This window comes from Rhinopithecus bieti, unplaced genomic scaffold, assembly GCF_001698545.2.
Source record: "Rhinopithecus bieti isolate Rb0 unplaced genomic scaffold, ASM169854v2 scaffold_39586, whole genome shotgun sequence".
NCBI lineage: Eukaryota > Metazoa > Chordata > Mammalia > Primates > Cercopithecidae > Rhinopithecus > Rhinopithecus bieti.
The window spans coordinates 2,681,551-2,700,929 of record NW_016816842.1 but is presented as its reverse complement, the minus strand read 5'-3'; the positions used below and the strand labels follow the sequence as shown (position 1 = coordinate 2,700,929).

General features: G+C 47.0%; 1 protein-coding gene across 1 annotated transcript in view; it reads left to right on the top strand.

Annotated features, from left to right (window-relative positions):
- Positions 1-1,871: 1,871 nt before the first annotated feature.
- PDIA5 (protein disulfide isomerase family A member 5) overlaps positions 1,872-19,379 on the top strand; it is a 93,362-nt gene continuing 75,854 nt past the window's right edge. Inside the window, exon 1 of the mRNA XM_017855345.1 lies at positions 1,872-2,068. Coding sequence (XP_017710834.1) covers positions 2,027-2,068 — 42 coding nt within the window. The 5' untranslated portion in view covers positions 1,872-2,026. The remainder of the gene's footprint in view (positions 2,069-19,379) is intronic.

The window sequence follows — 19,379 nt, the reverse complement described above, 5'->3', positions numbered from 1 at the left end:
ACAGAAGGCAAGGACCTTTCAGCTATAACTTACCAACCTCTGACTGTGCAGTTCTCTTGTTCATCTCACTACTGGATATCTTGAGCCTCAGGACGTAGTAAGTGTTCAATAAACATTCTTGAATGTATAAACTGACTGCATGCATGAATGCTTTAGTTAAATGCTTGAGCACAGCAGGGCCCAACCTTTTTGGCACCAGGGACCGGTTTTGTGGAAGACAAGTTTTCCACAGATGGTGGGGGGACAGGGGATGGTTTTGGGGTGAAACTGTTCTACCTCAGATCATCAGGCATTAGATTCTCATAAGGCACCCACAGCCTAGATTCCTTGAATGTGCAGTTCATAACAGGATTCACACTCCTATGACAATCTAATGCCACCACTGATCTGACAGGAGGCAGAACTCAGGCAGTAATGCTCGCTGGCCCACAACTCGCCTCCTGGTTCTTAACAGGCCACAGACTGTCCAGAGGCCCAGGGTTTGGGGACCCCTGCTTTAGCACATGGAATGGGTTAAATAAAGAGTTTTTCTCTTTTGAAAATGTTTACCCAGGCAAAATTCGCATAACATCAATTAACTATTTTAAAGTGTACAGTTTACTGGCATTTAGCACATTCACAATGTTGTGGAACCATCATCTATCTAGTTCCAAAATGTTTTATCACCCCCGAAGGAGTCCCTATACTCATTAAGCAGTCATTCCCCATTCCTTCCTCCCCACCCCTGGCCCTGGGCAACCACTACTATGCTTTCTGTCTCTGTGGATTTACCTATTCTAAATATTTCATAAGATGTAATCACATCATATGTGACTTTTTGTGTCTGACTTCTTTTATTAGCATACATTTCTGAGATTCATTTATTGCAGCACGTGTTAGCATTTTATCCCCCCTGCCTCTTTTTTTTTTTGATACAAGGTCTCACTCTGTGGCCTAGGCTGGGGTGCAGTGGCATGATCTCAGCTCACTGCAGTCTCCATAACCCAGGTTCAAGTAATCCTCCTGCCTTAGCCTCCCAAGTAGTTGGAACTACAGTTCCTTGCCACCACACTGGCTATTTTATTTTATTTTTATTTTTAGCAGAGATGAGGTCTTGCTATGTTGCCCAGTCTGGTTTCAAACTCCTGGTATTACATGATCCTCCTGCCTCAGCTTTCCAAAGTGTTGGGATTACAGTCATGAGCTGCCCTGCTGGGCCATTTTATTCCTTTTAATGGCTAAATAACATTCCATTAGATGGATGTATCACACTTTGTTCATCCGTTCATCCTTTGACAGACGTTATTGTTTCCACCTTTTGGTTATTGTAAATAGTGCTACTGTGAACACTGGTGTACGTGCATTTGTCTGAATACCTGTTTTCAACTCTTTTGGGTATTTACCTAAGGGTGGAATTGCTGGTCATATGGTAATCTATGTTTAAGTTTTTGAGGAACCACCAAATTGTTTTCCAACAGCTCAATAATGTTTTACTGAAGTTAAATAGAATAAGCAGGGGGGAGTCTGGGAGGCAGGGATGAGGGCTTTTCCTGTCCTTCACAGGCAGCACTGGACTCTGCCATTTACCGGCTGTGTGATCTGGGTCAAGGTACTTAAATTCCCTGGGCTGCCTCATAATCCTCAAAGTGGAGAAAATAAAACCTAATTTCTGTGAGCTGCGTGAGATACTGTTTCTGAAGCTCCAGGCACAGAGTAAGCCCCCCGTGCATTAATTGCCTTTCGTTACTCCCTGACCTTGCCTTTTCACACTTCACTCGCTGCCACGTGGCGTTGGAGCCCAGTTCGCACCCGCAGCCCCCAGCTGAGCCAGGCTGCAGACTACAACTCCCAGCGAGCACTTCTTCCTGGCCGCCTCTCCCCGGCTGCTGCGCATGCTTTGGCAGACGTGGCACCGGGAACTCGGAGGCGGGGAGCGGCTGGGAAGTGGCAGTGGTGGTTGGCCGAGGTGGAGCTAGCAGGCGGGCGGGCGGGCGGGCGCGGGCGCCGGAGTGGAGACAGGAGCCAGCAGTGGGCAGCGGCTGCGGGGATGGCGCGGGCCGGGCCGGCATGGCTGCTGCTGGCAATCTGGGTGAGACTGTGGGGCAGGGGTCCGGGCTGGGCCGGCACGTGTGCCCCGCGTGCCCTTCTGCGCTCTCTGCTCCAGCCCTCTCCGGGACGTGCGGGAAGCTGCCCCGGGGCACCGGGATGAGGGCGTGCATGCCAGGCAGGCGGGCACCGGGTGCTACGCGGGAGACAGCGGGAATCCCGGTGCCCTCCCCGCCAAGAGCTCCCGGGCGCAGGGGCAGGAGGCAGCTGTGGGGCGCCGGGCGATCCCTGGCAGGGTGCTTACGCCACGGCCACAACTTTGCGGGGATGCAGGTCGGGGCACAGCCACCAGCTCAGGCGGGACGCTGGCGGGCTGCGGGTGTGCTCAGCCCCAGACTCCGAGCCCTGCACCTGTGTGAGTGCGGGGTGGTATGGGGGTGCTTACTACCTGCACTGCCGGAAACCTTGGTTTAGGGGCCACCTTGTTCTTGGTTTCGACCCCAGGCGTCTGGGAAACTGCGGGCCACTACCTGGGCCTCCGCCCACAGGCCAGGCTCGGTGGGCTGGGTGGGGTCGACGCAGCCCGCCCCTGCTGAGGAGCTGCTCCTACACCCAACTGAGGGGCTGGCTCGAGTCTCAGCCACTTTCTAGCCGTGTGACGCGCCGGTTCATTTAATGTATCTGAGCTAATCTCCTCAGCCATGATATAGAAAGGCAAAGGTACCCCCATAGGGTGGTTCTGAGGGTCGGATGAGGTCTCAGAGAAAGAAGCTGTGTAAACTGCAAAATCTTTCGAAAGTGGAAAAGGAGTGGGCTCCAAGAGGAGTTTGCTACACTTGTTGGGGGGACTCCAGGCATCCCTGAGAGAGGTCGGAATGGGTGTGCCTGCTGGCCCAGGACTGGGGTTTGGCCTTCGTGTCGCTGTGGGTGTGTGATGGGATATTGTGGCCTCCTTCCCCATCTTTTCCATAACTTATGCCCTCCTTTATTTTAGGACCATCCTGACTCCTTTTCTTCTGAAGTTCCAGGGAACTTCCTGCTCCTGGCACCCTCCCCAACCCAGATTTTCCGTTATTTTCCATTTGGGTGTGGCAAGGACACTGGGCAAAGGGGAGGAGAAAAAGAGTGTGGATTGAGTTGCTTGAAACACTTCCATCTCCCAATACCCTGGATCACCAGTGAGGAGTGGCCTGGTACTCTGGTTGGAAACGGCTGGGGAAGGAAGCCCCCTGTTCTCTTAGGTCTGTGTTCTCCCTCTCGGGGAGAACCAAGCTGGAGTGGGGCAGTGTCACTTCATTGCGTCTGGGTTTGTTGAACGCTGTTTTGCCATCAGTCCCCTGGAGCCAGTTGGTCTGGGCGGGTCTCTGCCAGGAGGAGGGAGCTATCTTCTGCAAGGCCCCCACGGGTCTTTGCACTTGGACTGAGGAGGAGGTCCTGCTTTCCTCTCTTTCCCCTCCTTCTTGTGAAAACAGTGGGCTTGATAATCTGAAATTTCATTCAGCAGACGTTTATTTATCAATCACATTGTTTGGATCGATATTTTGCCCTCCACTGGGTTGGATTTTGGGTAGAGAGCAAAACACACATTGTGCCTGCCATCTGGTGTTGCCCTGGATTGGGCAAAGGAGTCAGTCCTGTGAGCAAATAATGACAGAACAGTAAGTGCTGTGACCTTAGGTACTGGTACCTTCACTGAACAGGAGCCGTACATTGATTTAAAGGGAGGTCAGCCATGGCTTTCCTGAGGTGGTGGAGCTAAACAGTCCGAAAGGAGTGTGGTAGTTAGGTAGGCATTGAGGGGCTGCGGGTCCCCTTCACTGGGAGATGCAGAAGAGCAGGTAGGTTTGCTGAAAGCACTAGAACCTGGGAGTCCTGAGCAAGCAATTTCTATCTTCTCCTTTCCCTAAGCCCTAGAGTTGGCTTAGCAGGTAGGAGGTGGAGGGAGCATGCCAACAGGAGCAATGGTGAGTGATTGCTGGACAGTGGGTTGGGCCTTTGTAAATTTAAATGCTGTATCTATCTGATAAGGGCTCTCCAGGTTCCTGGAAGCTGGTTGGGTTTCTTTGTTCACTCAATATTTACTGAGGGCTGATATGTGCAGCTGGGCTGTGACCTGAAGGATATAAAGGCATCTGCAGGGATTCATGTACAGGGATATACACCCACCACATTTTTTTACAATAGCAAAAATGTGGAAATGGGTTAAATGCTCAATAATAGTGGCTTGGTTAAATAATATCTGGCCTTGTCCATATCATGAAAAATGATGTTTATTTTTGTCAGTTTGGCCTGCTATAACAAATATCCCATAGACTGGTGATGCAGAATTATCGAAATGTATTTTTTACAGTTCTGCAGACTGGAAGTCTGAAATCAGGGTGCCAGCATGGTTGAATTCTGGCAAGGACCCTCCTCCAGAAGACTGTTGACTTCTCATTGTATCCTCATATGATAGAAAGAGGACTAGACAGTTCTCCTGGGTTCCTTTTTCAAGGGCACTAATCCTATTTGTGAGCGATCCACTCTCATGACCTAATTACCTGCCAAGGGCCCCACCTCCTAATATCATCACTTTGGGGTTTAGGATTTCAACATATGAATTTTCGGGGGAATGACAGAAATATTCAGTCCTGGCTGGGCACAGTTGCTCACACCTGTAACCCCATCTCTTTGGGAGGCTGAGGCGGATCACCTGAGGTCGGGAGTTTGAGACCAACCTGGCCAACATGGTGAAACCTCATCTCTACTAAAAATACAAAAATTAGCCGAGCGTGGTGGCAGGCACCTGTAGTCCCACCTACTCGGGAGGCTGAGGCAGGAGAATTGCTTGAACCCAGGAGGCAGATATTGCAGTGAGCCGAGATTGTGCCACTGCACTCCAGCCTGGGGGATGTAGCAAGATGCCATCTCAAAAAGAAAGAAAAAACAAAGAAGAAGAAATATTTCAGTCCATTGCCATGTTTGTAAAGAATATTTATATTTACTAGAATGTTATGTTTATTATGAAAACATTTTATGATGTTTATGAAGAATATCTAAGGATGTGGAAAAATGCTCAAGTGTGATAACTAAGGGAAAAGCAGGATATAAAACCAAATCCCAGGGTGGTTGAAGTTACGTGCATGAAGAATTAGTGCATCAAAATGTTAACAGTCATTGTTCTGGAAGGAGGAGTTGTGATGACTTGTGCTTCTTTGCTTATGCTTTTCTGTGGTTTCCAAGTTTTTCACATGAATATGTATTAGTTTATAATCAGGAAAGTTAATGAAGATTTTTTTAAAATGTTCCTTTGGGAACCCTCAGCCTTCCAGAACAATACTGGGGTGGAAGGTGTCACAGTCAAACACATGGGACAGGTTAGTTCCAAGAGCTTCCAGGCTGGGTGTCTGTGCCCTCAGAGGCTATGGGTGGCGGTACCTTCCCTCCCAAGCACCTCTGGGCACAGGGGCGGGAGGTAGCCCTAGGGCACAGGGCGATCCCTGGCGGGCCATGCTGTCCTGCTCCCATCCCTGCACTGACTGCCTGCTTTCCTGCTGTCCAGCTCAGCTCCTCCCTGCAGCTGACCCTTCTCTAGGGCCATCCATGCTGATTGTCCTGTGGTCTCCACCAAGCCTGTAGGATGGAGAAACGTCGAGCTGGAGTGAACTCTAGGTCTCCTAGCTCAGTGATTCTCAAGCATCGGGCCAAGGACTGAAGTTGGGCTGGGCTGGACTTTTCTGGTCTACAGTCAAACTGGAAAAAAAAATGGCGTATTTGTTTGTTTGTTTGTTTTTCATGAATCCAAACGTTTTCAGTTTAAAACTTGTCAATTTTCTGACACGATGACCATATTTTGAGGGGAGGGGTTACAGCATCCTTTTGAAAATAAGGCTGGTTGTGGTATATTGTGATTTCTTTTAAAAGTCCTGTCTTGATAAAATTTATTTTTAATATAAAATCCGTGTTGCATATTTATATTTAAAAATATATATATTCTGCTGATCTGTGAGATTCAGAACTGATCTAACTCAGCCTTCTCCTTTTATAAGAGAATAGCGAGGCTGAGGGAGGGAAGGGACTCACTCAAGGCCACCCAGTTAGTGAAGGCAGAGCTGGGAGAAGAGCCAGATCTGCTGAATGTAAATCGGGTTCTTCCCACTCCTCCATCTCCCGCCTGCTTCTCTGCCTCTGCCCCTGATGGTCGCTTGAAGCTCAGACCCTGGAGGACAGTGGGTGGAGGTGCAGGAGGCAGATGTTTGCTCCTGGCTTCTCCTGTAGAGCTTTTAAGGTACACTTATTTAGGTTCTGTATTTCTCTGGGATCATTATATATTTAATAGGCTTTTGTGGGCTGGCCTGAGGACTGAATTGCCATTTAAAATGCTGTTTGGAACCTGGAATGCACATTTCCCACAGAAATAAACACATTATAGTGGAAGTCTTAAAACAGACCTGGCATATAAGGTAGAAGTGTGGCTGAGTGCCATAAGAGCGGCAACCCCCGTGTGCTGGGGATTCAGGACGAGGCCAAGCAGTGGGACACCGAGTGACCAGAGAAGGCCCCAGGAAAGAGCAGGGTATGAGCTGACCTCACAAGAAGGGCAGACTTGGAGCTCTGTGACAGCAGGGAGTACCCTGTCCTGGCTGTGGTGTCCCCAGCACCTAACTCGGTCTGGCATGTCATCAGCCCTGGTCTGTGTTTGGCTGATGGAATTAATGTCACAGGCAGAGAAGGAAACCTTCTAAGCCAGAGACATGGAAAATGAGGAATGATAGGCCAGGCTGGATGGAGGGAGGATTTGAGTCTGGGGATGAGGGGAATATGACTGAAAAAGTGGATCGTAAAGAACCTTAAATGCCTGGCAAAGCCATGGGGACTCGATTCTGAAGGTAATGGAGAGACATGATGAAAGCTGCCCTTTTAATAACAAGATCAATCAGGCCACATGTAGGGTTGGGTGGGAGGGGGAGAGACTGAATTAATTTTCCCAGAACAACACTTTCATCCTTACTTTCCTCTCCGTTATCTACAAGATAAATTCAAGTGTTATGTAGTGGAAAGAACATGGGCTTTCAGCCAGCTAGACACTCAGGAGCTGCCTGACCTTGGGCCCTGCCTCAGTTTTCTTGTTTGTAAGTGGTGGTAATGATATCCATCTTGAAGTGTTGAAAGGATTAGAAGAGATACAGGAAGCACCCAACACAGTACTTGGCACAGGAAAGTGTCCAGTCACTGGGAGTCTCAGCAGTCATTGCCAATTGTTGAAGAAGAGATGATGGGGAAGTCAGTTAAGAGGAGGAGGTGGGCAGGGAAGGGCCAGAGAGAGGCTGCATGATTTGAATGCCTGGTAGGGGGCCCCCTGTGCTGCTAGGATTCTCCCCACGGGAGTTACCTGGAGCTGAGCTCTTGACTCCCTCCTTGCCCCCTCTCTGCCAGGCCGCTGCAGAGATCCCAGGTGGGGGCGGTGTGCAGAAGAGCTCAGGATATAAGTGTGCTTGGTTTCTCTCCCCTTTCTTCTGAAAGTAGATCCCCTCTTGGGAATGAAGACACCAAACACACTATATCCCTGGAGGTTTTGCCCCAGCTTTGTGGTTTTGTTCTGTCAGGCTCTTGTGTCTTGCTTGGTGGTTGTGGTAGCTTTTGAGGCTATCTGAGTGACAGTGGGCCAGAAATGAATGCATGGGGTATAAGGAGAGACTGAGGTTCTTCCACATTACCTGGACTTGGGATGGTTTATTTGCCCCCCACCTCTCCTTCCTTGTGCGTGTGCATGTGTGTGGGGGGGAGGGGGTGGGGATGGGGGTGGTGTTGTCTTTAACACCTGACATCTTAGGTCCCAACGGGAGAGGGAAGGAGCAGGAGTTCTCAGCCCTGGTGGGCTGGCCCATCCCCTTCTGCCTGGCCATCTTTCAGCACTGCCTGGAGCCTCTGGCTCCCCGTGTGATCTGTTGGCAGAATTGTTAAATCGGATGCCTTTGTAGAGGGCTTTAGAGTTTGCAAAGCATTTCCATGTATTTCACGTCAGTGTGGTTTTGAGCCCCATGTAACTTAGTGAGGTGAGTAGGCTAGCCCAGTACCATTACCCCTGGAGAGGGATGGGTGGCTGGACAGGGAGGTGGTAGGCGACATGCCCTTAGACGAGGTTGAGGTGTCTGTGGCCTGGAAGGTGAAGGAATAAAAAGATAGGTGGGGACCACAGTCAGAGTTCTCAGTGCCTGGCTTGAATGTGTCAGCAGCTGCGTTGGCAGCCATTTTCCAGGAGTGTCCCTGAAACTTGTTTTTTAGCTGCTCCCTGGTGGCTGTGACATTGTACGGGAGTGGCCAGCCAGGCACGTGCTGACTGTGTCCTTCCCCCGAGGAGCTCCAGTTCACTGTCCCCTATTGCCACCCTACATCAACAGGGCCTCTTTCCATATACCAGTTTGCTATCACTTATAAATAATTAGCTTTGTGATCTCGCACTGGGGGGTTGAAGACACTCATGGAGTGTGGGATTAAAAGAGTCTTTATTCCTCAAAATCATACTGAGGCACCAGTTTGATGCACATTCCATTCCTAGATGGTGTGATGGTGGGCCTGTGTCTGGCTTCAGAGTTTCCAACCCATTAAAGCTGAGGAGGCGCAGGGGTTGAGTGTCCATTTGCTGCAAAGAATCCTGCAGTTCCTCCAACCCCTTGGCGCAGACAGATTTCTTGAATTTGTGAGCAGGTCCTTTAGTCCTTTAGAAGATGTTGATGAAAATCAAGGTTAAGGGTTGTAAGCTGGGGCTTAAACATAAAGGTGATCCAGTATCTGAGCCCACATGTGGGCCTGGTAGGAAAGCTCTATTGTTGGGCCAAGCAGGGAAGGGTCTTGAGGACCAAGTGGATTTGTTCTCATCACGGGGTCTAGTCTTTATGGGTCCTGGGCAGAGTATTAGTACATGCCCCCTATTTCAAAGGAAAGTGGACCAGCATCAGCATCCTACATGTGCCACAGATGTTCATTCATTCAACAGATACTTCTTTTTTTTTTCCCAAATGGATATTTCCTTGAGAATCTTTTATGAGCCAGGCCTCATGCTAAGGCATTGGGGATAACCATAAATAAGTCAGACAACATCTCTTTCTCTCATGGCCTAGTGGGACAGCCACTGATTAATTATTTAGTTCAGGTAATAAGTGCTGGAAACAGAAAGTGTTAATATAATGTGGTAAGAGAATGTATAACAGGGCTCCCTAACCTAATTCAAGGAGTCAGGAAAGGCTTCTCTGAGAACCTCTGGGTTTTTCTTTGAATAATGTTTTTAAATGTGTAAAGTAAAATGCATAGAATTACAAAGAAAGCAGTTATATTGAAATACAGTTATCAAAATATAACAAGGTTGTGATAAAATAATATTTATGTTTATTTTTTTATTTTTATTTATTTATTTTTTTTGAGACGGAGTCTTGCTCTGTCGCCCAGGCTGGAGTGCAGTGGCCGGATCTCAGCTCACTGCAAGCTCCGCCTCCCGGGTTTACGCCATTCTCCTGCCTCAGCCTCCCAAGTAGCTGGGACTACAGGCGGCCGCCACCTCGCCCGGATAGTTTTTTGTATTTTTTAGTAGAGACGGGGTTTCATTGGGTTAGCCAGGATGGTCTCGATCTCCTGACCTCGTGATCTGCCCGTCTCGGCCTCCCAAAGTGCTGGGATTACAGGCTTGAGCCACCGCGCCCGGCAATATTTATTAATGCATCGTATGAAAAGATTGAAGGTACAAGTTTGATAACTTCTATAATTTTAAGTAGTGATGAGCATAAATAGTGTTTCAGGATATCTTGTAATGTGGTAAGGAAATCTGATTTCTGTTGGTGGCAAAGTCACAGACACTGCTACCCTAATTACTACTGTAATTTGTTATCTACATTCATAAATGTAGAAAGCATTTATACATTTATAAATACATTCATAAAATAGGAAAGGCTAAATTTCAGTTAGAGGTTAGTGAAGATGAAGATGTCATTTTTCTTCATCCAAATTCATAGACTACAGTGGAAAAAAATTATCTAAAACTTGGAAATAAAAGATGATTTTGTGACCTTTTAGTATCGTACTAGAGTATTGTATAAGAGACCACCTAAGGACCAGCTGTGCTCTAGGGAATGTAACTCTGTTTATTATTTGTTATGGGCCATACTTTGTAAAGTTAGGTAGGATGCAAATTATTTCTGTTTGGTAAAGAAGAGAAACACAAAGATTATTGCCCTGAAGGACATTAACCTGTTGGTATCTAATGTAGCAGTCTTATGTCAGGATTATATCCTCTTTTTTAGGGTATCTTATTAGAGAGTTAAGTAAAACTTTGAAATATGCTCAATACCTATTTGTATGAGAATTAGGCTTTTAACATTTTAGAATTATACTTGACTCCAGTTTAAGAACTGCTGAGTAAGCAGGACGTAAAGATGTGTTGCTTAGAAGAGAGATCTGGTCTGGAGATGTCGATTTAGGGGTGCTATTCAGGAGAGTGGGTGAAGTTGGCTGGGGGACCATATAGGGTAGGAAGAGAGGGTAGACTGAGTGAGCTGCAGAACTTCAAATTTAAAGAATGGGAAGAGGAGGGTTTACAAAGAAGAAAGGAATGATTGTTAGAGAGGTAGGAGGGAAACCAAGTGTCGCATCCAGTTCAAGAGGCCAAACAAGATGAGAACTGGAAGTGCCTGTAGGGTTTATCTACAGGGAGGTCATTGTTGAGCCTTCACCAAGAGCCTTTTTGGTGGTGGTGGTGGTGGGGAGGGCAGATTTCAGAGGGATGAGCAATAGAAGGAGGCAGGAGGATGGGAGGAGCGGGGGAGATGGAAAATTCTGGCTAACAGTGGACAGGGGAGTGATGTGGGGCCCAGAGAGAGGGTTTTTCAAAGATGGGTCAGTGATGGAGTTTCTTCACCTTAAGGAGATATGTGTTAAATGGATTCCTGCGCTCCCAGACCCTGGAGATGTTTTTCTTCAAGAATAAAGCCCAGGAATCTGTATTCCCAGAATACTGAGTGCTGTGGTAAAGCTACAAAACTAGACACATTTCGAAGTTAATCTTACATGGCTGGTGGTACTTTGCCAGCCGAGCTGGGTGCTCTCGATTGAGTGTGTAGCACAAGTTCTGCTCACATTGGAGCTGTGTCACCGTTGTCTGCTTGCTGTTACGTGACCTGAGCAAGTGCTTTTCTCTGAAGGGATTTGGGGGCTTGTGAACATGCTGGTAGCAGAGGGAAGATGGATCAGGTTGTCACTGTGGCTCTTTTCAGCAGGTCACACTCAATAGCTAGATTGGAAGGGAAAGCAGACTTGCCAGCCTCTCAGGTATTATTCTGGGTGGAGCAATGGGGAGTGGATGATGCTCCAGGGATGTCTGTCGGAACTATTCACATTGACAGGCCAAGAGAAAAGCATCAGATCTGTCCTGGCAGGGTCCTGGCTCTACTGTTTTAGGCTTAATCTGAGGCATATGCCTTCTCTGAGCCTCAGTTTTCACATCTCTAAAGTGGGGATAGTACCACCTCTGCCTATAAACACTGATTGTTTATGATAGTTTTTCAACTCCTGCAAGAATAGTTATACATTTTACAGTGTAACCCAGTAATATTCGGTTCACTGAATGCACAGTGTTGCTACCTATGCTACTCACTGATGTTTTCTAGTCAATGTAATTTTTTAAAAATGCTACTGTAACTCACTGATTTTTATGACTATACTCTTGGGTTGAGACCTGAAGGGTGGAACCAGTGGCTTAGACTCTCAACTTTAGAGGATGAAATGAGATCATGTGTGTAAAAGCATAGATGTACACCATGGGTCATGAGCACTGAGTTGTTATTTTCTTATCAGTTAACAGAGCTTGGAGGCAGAGTTGATTTCCGGAGTGGGAATTCACCTGCTCTTCCGCCCTCCCTGCTGCCTAATTCAATGTTCCCTCTACCAGTTCTTCCTCGTTAACAGGCCTGGCACACCAAGCTGGCAGTGATCCAGAGCCCTCTTGGCTCACGAAGAGGTTTTCCAAAACATTAAAAGCTTTAGGGACTTAAGTCCTGGCTAAATGCACTGCAGTTGCAATTTCAGGATAAGAAAACCTGTTTTCATAAGCTCTCAGATAAGTTGCCCTGCCCCTGAATTGTCTATTGTTGACAACCACATTTGTGCCGTGGGGAATACAAGAGGGGAGAAACTGTGCTGCGTAGCCCCAAATATAAGGTGTGGCTTTTTAAAGGAAGCGAAATAGAAGAAATGCAGCTGGCCTTGTATTTACAGCAGCAAGCAGTAAGATGTGTGTGGCTCTGGGAATCTGTCTTCCTTACGCCCCACCTCTGGTGATGGAGTCTGTCAGACTTGGGTCTGAATCATAGCTCTCTTACATGCTGTGTGACCTTCAGCAAATTTCTTAACTCCCCTTAGTCTCAGTTTCTTTATCTATAAAATGGGAACAATAAAAGTGCTTACTTCGTACACTTGTCAAGATAATTCAGTTAGATAACACGTGAACTGCTTAGCTCACTGCTGGTCATACAATAAGCACTCTGCTTTTGGCTGTTGTTGTTATTATGGGCTAATCCCTAAGCCCTGGATTTGGGATTAAAGGATCCTCTCTTGCGTTCTGTTCCTTGCCAGGTGCTTTTGCATTTCTGTTTGTTAATAAGCACAGTTAGCTCTCTTGGCTCCCAGTAACCAAGGGTCTCACATCCCAGGGCCAGCCTCTCCTCCCACCTCTCTCTCTCTCTCTTTCTCTCTCTCTCTCTCTCTCTCTCTCACACACACACACACACCAGTATCACCACCATTCAGGGACTCATGGTGCTTGGTTTTATTTCAGAGGCTGCTGGGTAGACATTTGAACATTGGGAAGCATCGGTGGTGAGATCCCCAGGCTTGATTTAAGGTTAGGCCTTCACTCCTTGTGCAGAGTAGTGTTTAGCTATGGCGGCTCATGGCAGATGTTTAGAATTTACCCTTTTAAGGGGCATACAGTATGCATATTTTAAAATTAATGTTCTTTCTTTCTTTCTTTCTTTTGAGACAGAGTCTCACTCTGTTGCCCAGGCTGGAGTGTAGTGGTACGATCTCAGCTCACTATGACCTCTGCCTCCCTGGTTCAAGTGATTCTTCTGTCTCAGCCTCCCAAGTAGCTGGGATTACAGGCACGTGCCACCACGCCCGGCTAATTTTTGTATTTTTAGTCGAGACGGGATTTCACCATATTGGCCAGGCTGGTCTCAAACTCCTGACCTTGTGATCTGCCCACCTCAGCCTCCCAAAGTGCTGGGATTAAAGGTGTGAGCCACTGTGCCTGGCCTAAAATTAATGTTCTTTCTTATATCTCTCATCAAAACCATTCTACAAGTATTTGCTAGGTATGTGTTGCATGCCAAGTACTTTGCAGATTCCATATAATAGTTATAAAAAAAGCCAAACCACCCAGTGTCTCATGAACAGAGGCGAGACTGTTCGGCTAGCAGTGCAGAAGGACACATATGTGGGAAAGGACACAGAGCAAGTGCTGGGCGGGGAGGAATCAGAAGGCCTATGCAAGAGCTGGGGGCAGTATCTGGTTGTGTTCTGGAAGCCTCGTTCTTTCCTTTCTTCTTTTTTAGGCAAGTTTTTTTCTTTTCAACTTTTATTTAGAAATAATATCGGATTTATAGAAGAGTTGCAAGAAGAATCCAAAGGATTGTTATGTGCCCTTTGTCTCGATTCCACAAATATTAATATTTTATCACATTTGTTTTTATCATACTTTTCTTCTACATATATGAAGTTTATATATGATATTCCTTTGCCCCCTAAATACTTCAGTATTTCCTAAAACACAAAAACATTCTCTTATGTAACCAAGTACAACGATCAAAACTAGGAAGGTAGTATTTTATTCAGGACCCAAACCAGAATCACACACTGCATTTAATTGTCCTTCTTTAGTCTCCTTTAATCTGGAACAGTTCTTCAGGCTCTGTCTTTTGTGACCTTGACATTTTTAAAGAATTTTCCTCAATTTGGTTTTTGACGATGTTTTCATTTAGTGCATTATATCAGGGGGCACCTGACGTCAATTTGACCCATTACTGGTGGTGTTTCTGTTGGCCCCTTAGTTAAGGGGGTTTCTGCCATGTTTCCCCACTGTGAAGTTACATTTTCTGGTGGGGAGACACTTTGAGGCAGTTAATTATTTTCATAATGGTAGCCAAGTGGTGGTAATTTTTTTCTTTAAACATTTAGATTGGACATGCTTATTATGACAAGTTGAAAAAATAGAGAAAGGGGAAGAATAAATACTACTGAGGGCAAATCCTCAGTGTTTTTCTGAGCATACTTTTGTTTACTTACAGTTGTGGTTATACCATGCATATTTTAAATTCTATTTTTAAAGACAACATTAAAGCAAACATTTTGCATTGCAAAGTCTTTAAAACACCATTTAAATAAAATACCATCTAAATGGCTTATTCTTCTATTGAGTGGCTTACTCTGCGTAACCATTCTGTTGTTGCTGGACATTTAGGTTGTTTATAGGTTTTAACTCTTATGAGTAGAATGGTTGTGAGTCATATGTGTGTCAGACCTCTGCTAATTTCCTCAGGACACATTCCCAGAAGTGGAATTACCAAGTCAAAGAGCATAAATACTTTAGAGATACATGATAAATTATGCCAGCTACCTTTCCAAAAGAATTGTACTAGTTGAGATTTCTGCCAGCAGTATATGACAGTTGAGCTCTGTATTTTAGGAGATTCACTAATGGTGTTTCTCAACCTTTTATTTTTTTTTAAACTGTGACCCACCAATGAAGATTTGGGTTGAGATTAATTTTCTATATTTTGATTTATGAGAGCCTAGGTATTTATTTCTAAAAACAAATTATGGTATAAAATAGCACATTACTCTTTTCAAGCTGTAACAGTATGAAACAGAGCATTGGGAAGAGCTCTGGGAATCACTGAGGTGGCGGTGTCTGGACAGTGGGGGATTTGAGGTCACACATGAGGAATTAGGATATTTCACCTAGAGAATCCTAGAAGAGACATGTTTGCTGTCTTTGGAGTGTGATAGGCTGACAGATGTGCGTGTGTGTGGGAGGCGGGATTTAACGTTTCTAATGAGGAGCGCTCCAAGATGATATGGGTATGGTGTAGGACATGGGACTTCCATATATTAGCATATTGAGTTCCCACAGCCTCCTGGGTCCAGCTGAGTTGAGTGGTCTCAGGAGATTTTGAGTCCCTGACTCTGGAGGGCTACCTGGAGGCTGGAGATGGTATGTGAGGAATTTTGAGGGGATTTCTATATTTGTGGGAAACCAATCAGCCCAACTCAAATCTGAATTGAAAGAGATGTCCTGGCTTTTTTATCTCCAGAATGGTCCTCTTACCAGAAAAGGGCTGGGGTAAGGAAACTGGAGAGTTCCCGGGCTAATTCTTCTTTCATTTGTGGATAGCTGGCATCAGGTGACCAAGGTACCTGATAAGAACAGGCACATTGAAAATTTGGGCTACTAGGAAGAACACTGGGTAAATCAATCCCTTGACAGTCTTTCTGTCTCCTTCCTTATAGATAACATATCTAAAGTTTAATGCATGATTTGGTGCTTGAGGCACTTTGAAATATCCCAATTAGAACAGATGTTTGTATTTCTTTCTAGTTAAAGCTTTTGTTCAGTGGGCACCCAAGATCTATTTGTATGTGTGCCAGAAGACCCAGAATGAGAACTCCTTAAAAAGATCATTTATTGGCCGGGCGCGGTGGCTCAAGCCTGTAATCGCAGCACTTTGGGAGGCCGAGATGGGCGGATCACGAGGTCAGGAGATCGAGACCATCCTGGCTAACCCAGTGAAACCCTGTCTCTACTAAAAAATCCAAAAAACTATCCGGGCGAGGTGGCGGGCGCCTGTAGTCCCAGCTACTCGGGAGGCTGAGGCAGGAGAATGGCGTAAACCCGGGAGGCGGAGCTTGCTGTGAGCTGAGATCCGGCCACTGCACTCCAGCCTGGGCGACAGCGCGAGACTCCGTCTCAAAAAAAAAAAAAAAAAAGATCATTTATTTCATTAATGCAGAAGCCTGCACAGGGATATTCCCGGGCCAGAATATCCCTGTGTAGTGTCAGGGACCCAGGTAACATGTATCTTGTTTGCTCCTCTTTAGCAGGCCCTTCCTCCCCATTGTCTCAAGGTGGCTGCTTGAGTTCCAGCCATCTTGTCCAAATTCCAGCTGGCAGGAATGAGGCAGGGTCTAAGAAGAGTCATATCAGATGTCTGTTAAAGTTGCCACATCACACTTCAGCTCGCATTCCAGGGGCTAGAACATGGCCACACTGGCTGCAAGGGAGACTGAGAGGTGAAGAGGTTTTTATTGCAGGTGGCCACTTACCCAGGGAAACTCAATGGTTTCTTCACAAAGTATGATTACCTCACAGTGCTGCTCTGGTGGTGGTCATGAGAATAGGTTTACCAAATGATACGACTGTAAAGAACTCTGGAAATCACTCTCAGTTCCTCAGTTTTCCAGAGTAGGAAGCAGACTTGGAGAAGGAGAGACGACAACCAGTAATAAAGTCAGCACAAAACTTGAGCTTCTGACTCCAGGTACAATGCTCTTTCCGCCAAACCACAAGCTCTAAATTCTCAGCCCACTCAAGTTCTCTGACCTTGGATTTAGGGCCACACCTGTTTTCTCAGGTCCTCCACTTTTCCCTGAGTCCCTTTAGTACCAGCTTCTTATGAGTCTAGACTTAGATTCTGACATTTCAAAACTATTTTGAGCAAAATGTGGGTTAAACTAAATTAAACCTGTTTCTTCACAGTTCTCAACATAAGGGTATCTTTTTTCCAGGTGACAGAGCAAAAGAGGTTGAGTCCCACCTTCACCCTTTTTCCTCAGTGTTAAACTTCTGTTCCCAAGTCTTCCTCCGTTGGCAAGCTGCTTTTATATAATTGAATATCGCTGGCTTCATGGTCTGCATTGAATAGTAAATTCATAATGACAGACGGCTTTGCTAGTTATAGAGAATGTGAGGGTGCTGGCACACGCCCCAGAGATGAGGAGCTTTTTAAAGCTGAGGTGTAATGTGGTAAGGACTGTTCTCACTGATTATCTTCCAGCGTACCAGGACTCTTACCTCTTTAGTTTGATGGTGATGCTGGGTGGCGATCAGCCTCATTAAGTGAGGTAAGTGAAGAGGGGAGTTTGTGTGTGCTATGTTAGCAGATGGAGAGGACCGCACACTTCCTGCACACAGTCTCTGGCTGGGAATAGACCTGGGCTAATTGCCACATTTAGGATCTTCATGCTCTTGGCCCCAGGAACCTTGGGAGACTCCAGGATCTGTTGGGCTTGCAGAAAGCAGAGGGTTAGTCTAAACCCCTGCTGGGACCCTCCTTGCCCTGGGATTCTGGGAGATGGGGGCATTTCCTGGTTGCTTCGGCAGGCCCTGCCTTGGAAGGAGATGTTCCTTTTCTGCTTGGGTTGTGCCATCTGTTGCAGCAGTCCAGGGAGCCTGTGGGGTTGAGAGAAGCAGGCCGCCTCTGGCCAGGAGTCGGGAGGCCCAACTTGTAGTCCTGGCTCTGTTACTTACCTACTGTGTGACCTTCGTAATTAATGTAACCTGTCTGAGCCTCAGTTTCCTCATCTGTAGGATGAGGCAGGTACCTACTCACTGGGGTATTGTGAGGGGTAAATGAGTTAGTGGGTATGAAACCTGGGAAGTGTGCTCTAAATGTGCCGTGTGACCTCTTGGTCTGGGTCGCTGTGCAGCTGGTGATGATTCGAGGCTTTCTGGTGACTAAATGTGTGTACGTGTTTGCTCCTTCCTGCCTGGACCTGCTGCCCTGCCTGATTGCAGACAGGGCCCCTGGAGAGGAAGAGTTGGTCTCCATGTTACTGCTGTCCTTGCTCCCCTTCTAAGTTGTCTTGCTAATACAGGGAAGTGCAATTATTCTGTGCTTCTGCATGCCAGACGTTAGATTCTTTGTCATTTCCCCCCTCATGTAGTCCTGAGCCACCCTGCAAAGTGGGCATTGGTATTCTCCTCTCCACCTTGTAGGTGGGGAGTTGACACTCAGAGGTCTAGTAACAGGCCTGAGGTCATCTTGCTGTAAGTGGTGGCACCTGGATTTTCCCCAGGTCTGTCTGACTCCTGAGCCAGTGCTCTTTCTGTGGTGTCTGGAAGACTGCAGAGGGAGGAAAAGAGAGTGGGTTTCTAAGTGGGATGGTGGTTTGTCTGGCAGGCTCTGAATGAGCAGACACCTGTTACAAGAGCACGGCGGGGGGTCTGGAAGATGAGGAAGGACTCGGTCTCCACCCCATTGCCTCCAGCCATGGCAGAGATAGGCAGTGAGAACCTCCGTGCCCGGCACTCTGTTGCTGCTGGACTCTGAAGACAGCCTATACTCAGGGTAGGGATTGGGTGGTAGAAGGGGACTGGTGCTCTGGAGGGAGGGGGTGCAGTGAAGCTCTGTGAGGGGGGTTGGAGGTCGGGAGCATTGGTGCTCTGACAGCGATGTGCTGGTTGGCTGATAATAGGCAGGACCTGGCAATGGGGACCTCTGTTTCCCAGAAGCAGAAAAGGGGAAAGCCATTTTTGCTGGCAGTGTTCTGCCCTGCACCAGGGAGATGCTTTATGGGTCTCAGCTCAGCCAGCGGGGGCAGCTCAGCCCTGATGTAAATACTGTTAAAGCTGAGAGTTGTGAGCAGAAAGAAAGCAATTATTGGAGAAGGTCAGAAGGGGTTTGCATGGTGAACAAAGGGGATCTTTTTTCTCTCCTCTACCTCTAGAGCGATTGACTTCGAATGTAAAGAACCTGCCAAGCCCAGGAACAATGCCGTGACTGGCATGGAACCCTGGCTGCCTTTGGAAGCACTTCTCAAATCCTGCCCTTTCCCCCCAAGGGCTTGACAAAGGAGCAGATAGTTTTTGCATCATTAACGTTGTTATTGTTGCTGTAGTTATTGTTGTTATCAAGGTTTGTGGGTTGTGACTTATGAAGTCTGCAGTAAGGCTCTTGGCAAGGTGCTCCGAGGTTTGCTGGGACTGCATCTTAAGGAAAGGAAGGAGCGTGTACATTGGAAAGGTTAAAATAGACTGAAGTGGAGGAGAAAGGAGAATGTTAAGTGGCAGGAGGAAAGTCCCCTTGGGCTTATGGGGAGGGAGGAAACGGCTCCCACTTGTCTGCCCCTGTGGTTGTTTGCTAGGGTGAGGGTCTATCTGAGGCCAGACACAGAGGGGCCTTTCATTCTTCCCCTTCTCAAAAGCCCGGTTAGTGTCTCAACTCTTTGGACCCCATGTCTCTGGATTCTCCCTGGATCGGCCTATCCTGATGATTTTTCCTCTGTTGTTCTCAGATCCTGCCACTCTGGGCAAATCCTGTTTCGCCTGTGCC